This window comes from Salvelinus alpinus, chromosome 36 (genome assembly GCF_045679555.1).
Source record: "Salvelinus alpinus chromosome 36, SLU_Salpinus.1, whole genome shotgun sequence".
In the NCBI taxonomy this organism is placed as follows: domain Eukaryota; kingdom Metazoa; phylum Chordata; class Actinopteri; order Salmoniformes; family Salmonidae; genus Salvelinus; species Salvelinus alpinus.
The window spans coordinates 13,633,402-13,642,827 of record NC_092121.1 but is presented as its reverse complement, the minus strand read 5'-3'; the positions used below and the strand labels follow the sequence as shown (position 1 = coordinate 13,642,827).

General features: G+C 46.8%; 1 protein-coding gene across 1 annotated transcript in view; it reads right to left on the bottom strand.

The window, feature by feature from the left end:
- Nucleotides 1-517: 517 nt before the first annotated feature.
- Nucleotides 518-9,426, bottom strand: part of LOC139565271 (meiosis inhibitor protein 1) — a 33,380-nt gene continuing 24,471 nt past the window's right edge. Inside the window, exons 28-31 of the mRNA XM_071385464.1 lie at nt 4,104-4,210; nt 2,464-2,595; nt 1,253-1,374; nt 518-884 (exon numbers count right to left, since the gene is read on the bottom strand). Coding sequence (XP_071241565.1) covers nt 809-884; nt 1,253-1,374; nt 2,464-2,595; nt 4,104-4,210 — 437 coding nt within the window. The 3' untranslated portion in view covers nt 518-808. The remainder of the gene's footprint in view (nt 885-1,252; nt 1,375-2,463; nt 2,596-4,103; nt 4,211-9,426) is intronic.

Genomic DNA, 9,426 nt, shown 5'->3' with positions numbered 1-9,426 from the left:
GGATCACATACAGTACCTGCATCCAGGTCACCAGGAGGGATCAGCCAATGAACTATACTCGTGAGCAAACAGTCCATAACTGCAGTTGGCAGTAAATCGGCTAGAAGGGATACAGCAAGGGTAGGCAACCCTGGTCCTGGAGTGCAGCAGCCACTTCATGTTTTGATTTAACCAGGAAGGCCAAATTATTTGAATTTAGGAAATCACTTTACTGATCAATTAGCTCAGTTGGTCAGGTGTAGTACCTAGTTGGGAACAAAATCCTGCAGTACTCAAGCAACAGGGTTGCCTACCCCTGGGATACAGCTTATGTCAGAATTGACCAGAATGTACTTTTAGTAGCAGGTTAGGATAATTAACGCAGCAGGTTAGGATAATTAACGCAGCAGGTTAGGATAATTAACATAGCAAGTTAGGAGAATTAGGTTCATCTTAGGAAAAGAGTTATGGTTAGCTAAAATGCAAAAAAACTAAAACATTTGACGTCAATTTGACATCTGTATCCCATCTAGCCATGACCATCCAAATCGGTGGCCTCAGATTGGCCTATATTTCTACTGAAATGACATATGACAACTGTTCTTTTCCAAACAATTCTTTATAATAAACTTATATTATTGAAAGACCTCAAACCTAAAGGCAAATTAATGGAATGCTCCCCCTAGTTATTTATTGACACAGTAAATCAGTAATAATATGACAGGAGTCGTACCAGACACCTCTTCAGAATAAGGCTGTTTGGTTGCAAAAACAGCCATAAATAAATAGATCAATAAATCAATAATGTAGCCTCTCACAACAAACAGGTCTATAACTGAGAGCCAATGTGTCCGTCTGTCTTCACAGTGAAGTCGGACAGGCAGAGATACATCTCTCCAACACGCCTGAGAAAGGGGGTTAAGGACAGATAGGAAGGCGAGAGAAAGAGAGCTCCTAGAAAGAGCACTGTAATGGCATGTGTCTGTGTCTGATGACTAAAACAAGTTGGTCCACACCTCTGGCAGAGATGTACTGAAACATGAGTGGAGACTCAGTACGTGGCAACAGCAGGGACAGCACAAGAGATTAAGTGAAATGCATCACGTATGACAGATTTAATCAATGGTCTGTAAAAATCAATAAACACTGATAAGTACTGCTCTGTCGACTTAAAAAAAAAAACGAGGAGCATCTCTTGCACTAACTATCTTTTATGCTATAACTGTGTGTGTGTGTGTGTGTGGGGTCGCCGGGGTACATGAGTGTAGGATACAGAATGCTGGTGGGCAGGTTGTCGTTGGCTGTGGGAGGCAGGGAGTTCAGTGACTCCATCAGAGTATTGGCCCTCAGTCTGCTCTCCTCTGTAGGAGGGGGGTGGAATATACTGCACTGGAGCTGAGGAAGAGAGGGAAGAGAGGGGGAGAGGTGAGAAAGAGTCAATGGGTGAAGGAGAGACAGCAAGAGACTAGAGATAGAGAGAGACTACAAGAGAGATGAGAGACAGGAGTCTGGTGGAAACAGCTATAATACAGCACCGGCTTTTTTCCACCTGCCCTCTTTGCATGAATGATGTGGACTGCGGTGTGAGGGGTTGGGAGGTCCGCCTCGTAGGGGACTGTTTCCTAACTACTGCTGAGGTGTGCTGGTCTTTCTGGCACTTATAGCTGTTGAAGCATCACCCAGGTGGGTGCTGCACTTCAGTAGTGGACTATCCAGCCTACCTACAGAGGAGAAGACAACAAACGAGGTGCCTGATGAAGCGCTCCGGGCCTGTCTAAGTAACTGACTGACGCCGCTCCCTCTCAGTGCCATCGAAGGTCCATCCGCTTAGGCTACTGCCCAGCTTTTCTTAACTGCCTTGCTGAACACACCTTATCATCTGAATCTGTGGAAGACCATCACCAAGACCTGCCAGATCTCTACATTTGTTTTGTTTGTATTTACAGCATATTTGAGATTCTCTTTGTAATGAAAAGCGCTATATAAAATAAATCTATTATTATTATAAGAGGCAGCATGCAGCGGATATCGTGACAGGCCAGTCTCCCATAAGACCCACTCTGATCTGACAAGCTACTGAAGCGCACACTGCTGGAGTACATTCAGCTCTGCTAACCCCTGAATAAGAGTCACTGGGTCACACACACACACACACACACACACACACACACTTGTCAAAGCTCTGTCACTATGGGAGGCAGCAGGGCCAGCTGTATCACATGACAAATGGGGACAGTGATAACTTTTCAGTGCAGTGACATTCCATTACTGAGTTCGATGAACCCTAATGAGGGCCTGTGTCCTGCCACTGTCATGTGTGACACAATGGCGTAGAGGTGGTGACAGGGGGCTGCTTGGACATGGGACAATTAAAAGAGTGTCTCAGTGACGTTCAACATAGTCTCATAGAGCTCTGCCTGTGTGCTCTGTTTGCGTTTTACTCTGCTGCTGTATGTGTTCCAGTCAGTGTGTTGTGTACTGTACCTGTGTGAGCAGCTGTCTCAGGGCCTGTGTTGTGTTCTCTCCCAGCTCGTTCAGGCCTCTCTTCTCCACCGCCTCCAACACCTGACACAGGTCTGGCTCCCACACCACCACCCTACTGCCATACTGCAACAGCTGCATGGGAGGGACATGTGTTGGTATTCAAGGCTTCATCGGGGTGCTTACAAACAGAAGGCAAAGACACATTTGAATACACTTCAAAATGGCCGTGCACTGCTTCAAAGACTAACAGTAGTGTGAGTGTGTCCGGGTGCAGTCTTGAAGCATCTGCATGCTTCCCATCCAAAACAGTTCGGAGTAGTTCATATATGTGCATTTATTATGACACCATTTTGGGACGTTTTGGTCTTCGCCAAGGGTTTTTTCGGCTATTTGTCCACACAAACATTTTTCTTGTGACAAGCCGAATTTTGGTAGCCAAAGTCTATGCCCCTTCTTCGGTAATTGGTCAACAGTAGGGATTGTTCAATTAAGTGTTTGTTGTCATTCAACGACAGACAATTCGTTTTCATGCAGATTTTTTTAATTGAGAAATACGGCACCAAACATCTTAGTTAGATGTAAAATTGTGTGACTAAGATCTCCTTGGCAAAAACGGTTCACCTAGCAGAGTTTGGCAGTCTTACCAGTGTGAGTAGTGTGAGTGTGGCTGGGTGCAGTCTTACCAGTGTGAGTAGTGTGAGTGTGGCTGGGTGCAGTCTTACCAGTGTGAGTAGTGTAAGTGTGGCTGGGTGCAGTCTTACCAGTATGAGTAGTGTGAGTGTGGCTGGGTGCAGTCTTACCAGTATGAGTAGTGTGAGTGTGGCTGGGTGCAGTCTTACCAGTGTGAGTAGTGTGAGTGTGGCTGGGTGCAGTCTTACCAGTGTGAGTAGTGTGAGTGTGGCTGGGTGCAGTCTTACCAGTGTGAGTAGTGTAAGTGTGGCTGGGTGCAGTCTTACCAGTGTGAGTGTGGCTGGGTGCAGTCTTACCAGTATGAGTAGTGTGAGTGTGGCTGGGTGCAGTCTTACCAGTGTGAGTAGTGTGAGTGTGGCTGGGTGCAGTCTTACCAGTGTGAGTAGTGTGAGTGTGGCTGGGTGCAGTCTTACCAGTGTGAGTAGTGTAAGTGTGGCTGGGTGCAGTCTTACCAGTGTGAGTAGTGTGAGTGTGGCTGGGTGCAGTCTTACCAGTGTGAGTAGTGTGAGTGTGGCTGGGTGCAGTCTTACCAGTGTGAGTAGTGTGAGTGTGGCTGGGTGCAGTCTTACCAGTGTGAGTGTGGCTGGGTGCAGTCTTACCAGTATGAGTAGTGTGAGTGTGGCTGGGTGCAGTCTTACCAGTGTGAGTAGTGTGAGTGTGGCTGGGTGCAGTCTTACCAGTATGAGTAGTGTGAGTGTGGCTGGATGCAGTCTTACCAGTATGAGTAGTGTGAGTGTGGCTGGGTGCAGTCTTACCAGTGTGAGTAGTGTGAGTGTGGCTGGGTGCAGTCTTACCAGTGTGAGTAGTGTGAGTGTGGCTGGGTGCAGTCTTACCAGTATGAGTAGTGTGAGTGTGGCTGGGTGCAGTCTTACCAGTGTGAGTAGTGTGAGTGTGGCTGGGTGCAGTCTTACCAGTATGAGTAGTGTGAGTGTGGCTGGGTGCAGTCTTACCAGTGTGAGTAGTGTAAGTGTGGCTGGGTGCAGCAGGCAGCTCTCTCCAGAGTTGAGCAGAGAGTAGAGCAGGAAGCGACTCCAGGGCTGACACACCACATGCTGGGCTGGTGACAGAGGGGGAAAGGACAGGTCAGGATGATGGTGAGGTGTGAATACACTGACACACAGTGGTCAGATGACGCAGATACTACGCTACAGGACTGTTTTGCTAGCACAGACTGGATATGTTCCGGAATTCATCCAATAGCATTGAGGAGTATACCACCTCAGTCAACTTCATCACTAAGTGCATCGACGACGTCGTCCCCACAGTGACCGTACGTACATATCCCAACCAGAAGCCATGGATTACAGGCAACATCCGCATCGAGCTAAAGGCTAGAGCTGCCGCTTTCAAGGAGCATGACACTAATCCGGACGCTTATAAGAAATCCCACTATGCCCTCAGACGAACCATCAAACAAGCAAAGCGTCAATACAGGATTAAGATTGAATCCTACTACACCAGCTCTGACGCTCGTCGGATGTGGCAGGGCTTGAAAACTATTACGGACTACAAAGGGAAACCCAAACGTGAGCTGCCCAGTGACGCGAACCTAGCAGAGGAGTAAATGCCTTTTATGCTCTCTTCGAGGCAAGCAACACTGAAGCATGCACAAGAGCACCAGCTGTTCTGGACAACTGTGTGATAACGCTCTTGGTAGCCAATGTGAGCAAGACCTTTAAACAGGTCAACATTCACAAAGCCGCGGATCCCAGACGGTTTACCAGGACGTGTACTCAAAGCATGCGCGGACCAACTGGCAAGTGTCTTCACTGACATTTTCAACCTCTCCCTGACCTAGTCTGTAATAGTTACATGTTTCAAGCAGACCACCATAGTCCCTGTGCCCAAGGAAGCGACGGTAACCAGCCTAAATGATTACCGCCCTGTAGCACTCACGTCAGTAGCCATGAAGTGCTTTGAAAGGCTGATCATGGCTCACATCAACAGCATCCTCCTGGATACCCTAGACCCACTCCAATTTGCATACCGCCCCAATAGATCCACAGATGACACAATCTCAATCGCACTCCACACTGCCCTTTCCCACCTGGACAAAAAGAACACCTATGTGAGAATGCTGTTCATTAACTACAGCTCAGCGTTCAACACCATATTGCCCATGAAGCTCATCACTAAGCTAAGGACCCTGCAACTGGATTCTGGACTTCCTGACGGGCCGCCCCCAGGTGGTAAGGGTAGGCAACAACACGTCTGCCACGCTGATCCTCAACACTGGGGCCCCTCAAGGGTGTGTACTTAGTACCCTCCTGTATTCCCTGTTCACCCACGACTGCGTGGCCAAACACGACTCCAACACCATCATTAAATTTGCTGACGACACAACAGTGGTAGGCCTGATCACAGACAACGATGAGAAAACCTATAGGGAGGTGGTCAGAACAGGCCGTTTGGTGCCAGGACAACAACCCCTCCCTCAATGTGAGCAAGACAAAGGAGCTGATCGTGAACTACAGGAAAAGGTGGGCCAAACAGGTCCCCATTAACATCGACGGGGCTATAGTGGAGCAGGTCGCGAGTTTTAAGTTCCTTGGTGTCCACATCACGAACAAACTATCATGGTCCAAACAGACCAAGATAGTCGTGAAGAGGGCACGACAAAACCTTTTCCCCCTCAGGAGACTGAAAAGATTTGGCATGGGTCTCCAGATCCTCAAAAAGTTCTACAGCTGCACCATCAAGAGCATCCTGACCAGTTGCATCACCGCCTGGTATGGCAACTGCTCGGCATCTGACTATAAGGCGCTACAGAGGGTAGTACGTACAGCCCTGTACATCACTGGGGGCATGCTTACTGCCATCCAGGACCTATATAATAGGCGGTGTCAGAGGAAAGACCATAATATTGTCTGAGACTCCAGTCACGCAAGTCATAGACTTTCTCTGCTACCGCACGGCAGGCGGTACTGGAGCGCCTAGTCTAGGATCAAAAGGCTCCTTAATAGCTTCTAACCCAAGCCATAAGACTGCTGAACAATGAATCAAATAGCCACCGGACTATTTACATTGACACCCCCCCATTTGTTTTGTACACTGCTGCTACTCGCTGTTTATTATCTATGCAGTCACTTCACCCCACCTACATGTACAAATTACCTCAACTAACCTGTACCCCCGCACACTGACTCGGTACCGGTACCCCCTGCATATAGCCTCGTTATTGTTATTTTATTGTGTTACTTTTTATAATTTTTTTAACTTTGGTTTATTTGGTAAATATTTTCTTAACTCTTCTTGTACTGCACTATTGGTTAAGGGCTTGTAAGGTCTACACTTGTTGTATTCGGCGCATGTGACAAATAATTTTGATTTGATCTGATTTGAGACATGAAAAGACAACCAGACACTGCCCATACAATGACAAAATCACCAGCACACACTGTGGCAAAGCTCAAGATCACCTTTACTCCATACACCTTCCTCGCCCTCCCATTGGCAAATCAGACCATAACTCTATCCTCCTACAAGCAAAAACTCAAACAGGAAGTACCAGTGACGGACTTCAATACGGAAGTGATCCGATGATGTGTATGCTAAGCTACAGGACTGTTTCGCTAGCACAGACTGGAATAGGTCCCGAGATTCATCCGATAACATTCAGGAGTTTACCACTTCAGTCACTGGCTTCATTAATAAGTGCATCGACGACGTTGTCCCAACAGTGACCATACATACGTACATAACCCAACGAGAAGCCATGAATTACAGGCAACACCCACACTGTGCTAAAGGCAAGAGCTGCTGCTCTTCAAGGAGCGGGTCACTAATCTGGACGCTTATAAGAAATCACGCTACGACCGCCAATGAGCCATCAAACAGGCAAAGCGTCAATAAAGGACTAAGATTGAATCCTACGCCGCCTCTGATGCTCATCGGATGTGGCAGCGCGTGCAAACTTTCACGGATTACAAAGGGAAACCCAGCCGCGAGCTGCCCACGACACGGGCCTACCAGACAACCTAAATGCCTTCTATGCTCGCTTCGAGGCAAGCAACACTGAACCATGCATGACAGCGCCAGCTGTTCCGGATGACTGTGTGATTTTGTTCTCCGTAGCCGATGTAAGACCTTTAAACAGGTTAACATTTGCAAGGCCACGGGGCCAGACGGAATACCAGGATGTGTACTCAGAGCATGTGCTGACCATCTAGCATGTGTCTTCGCTGACATTTTTAACCTATCCCTGACCCGGTCTGTAATACCAACTTGTTTGAAGCAGACCACCATAGTCCCGGTCCCCAAGAACGCCAAGGTAACCTGCCTAAATAACTATCGCCCCGTAGCACTAAGATATATAGCCATGAAATGCTTTGAAAGGTGGGTCATGTATCACATTAACACCATCATCCCAGACACCCTGAACCCACAGATGATGCAATCTCTATTGCACTCTACACTGCCCTCGCCCACCAGGACTAAATTAATACCTATATATACCAAATAAACAAATAATCACCAAGCTCAGGACCCTGGGACTGAATACCTCCCTCTGCAACTGGATCCCGGACTTCCTGACAGGCCGCCCCCAGGCAGTGAGGGTAGGCAACAACACATCCGCCCACGCTGATAGGACTGATCACCGACAACTATGAGAAAGCCTATAGGGAGGAGGTCAGAAACCTGGCTGTGTGGTGCCAGGACAACAACCTTTCACTCAAAGTCAGCGACACAAAGGAGCTGATCGTGGACTACAGGAAATGGAGGGGCGAGCACACCCCCATCCACATCAATGGGGCTGTAGTGTAGCTGGTCGAAAGCTTCAAGTTCCTCAGTGTCCACATCACTAAGGAATTAACATGGTAAACACACACCCACACAGTTGTGAAGAGGGCACAACATCGCTTCTTCCCCTCAGGAGGCTGAAAAGACTTGGCATGGGCCATGAAATCCTCAAAAAGTTCAACAGCTGCACCTTTGAAAGCATCTTGACTGGCTGCATCACCGCTTGGTATGGCAACTGCAAGGCACCCGACCACAAGGCGCTACAGAGGGTGGTGAGTACGGCCCAGTACATCACTGGGGCCGAGCTCCCTGCCATCCAGGACCTCTATACTAGGCGGAGTCAGAGGAAGACTCCAGCAACCCAAGCCATAGACTGTTCTCTCTGTTCTATCTGCTTCCGCTCGGCAAGCGGTATCAGTGCACAGCTTTTAACCCCAAGCCACAAGGCTGCTAAACAAGGCTGCTAAATAGCTAATCAAATGGATACCCGGGTATACCTGCATTGACCTTTAAAAAAAAAAACTAAATCTCACAAACACTAGACTCTACCCACACACTCACACACACTTACACTGACACCCCAACACACACACACTACATATGCTCACACACACATAACGTGCGCATACAGGCATTCTGACGCCCACACACACACACACCACATACGCTGCTGCTACTGTCTATTATCTATCCTGTTGCCTCGTCACTTTAACCGTTACCTATATGTACATAGCTACCTCAATTACCTCGTAGCCCTGCACATCGACTCGGTACTGGTACTCCCTGTATATATATATATATATATATATATATATATATATATATATATATATATATATATATATATATATATATATATATATATACATAGAAAGCCAGTATGAGGGTTTGCGCTCATGCTAGAATGAAAGGCAGCCGGTGCGTGAAAGAGAAAACATCTGTAGAGTTCAAAAAGTACTCAAACCATAAAAAGGAATAACCCAAGGAGGCTGAGATGCAAAAATAATATCATTCATTGAATCCATGCTCGAAAGAAAACAAAAAGTGAAAGGTGCTATATAAAATAAAAAAGGATTGGAGCGTTCCATTTTTGACATTTTATATAGCACCTTGCACTTTCACACAGATTGTAACGATGTACAGTGGCTATGCAGTCAATCAGCGATACCGGACACAGAAACCAGGCTAACCTTCCAAAGAATGCTGACTAAATCAGTTTGAGCTCTACAACTAACCACAATACCAATGATCTTTTTCTGTACTAAAATTCTAAATACTGTACCACATGGCAGTTATGTACATATTGTGGCTTAATTCCTCATTCAACTGTAAGATGTAAATATTGTGTATTTTGTTATTCCTGGAGGCTGTTGCTATAGTGATAACCAAAAGATACCCGTGTTGTTATTTTTACTCGTTATTGTTATTCATTATTCACTGTGTATTTATTCCGTGTGTCACCATTTCTATTGTTATCTTTAACTCTGCATTGTTGGAAAAGGACCCGTAAGGAAACATTTCACTGTTAGTCTA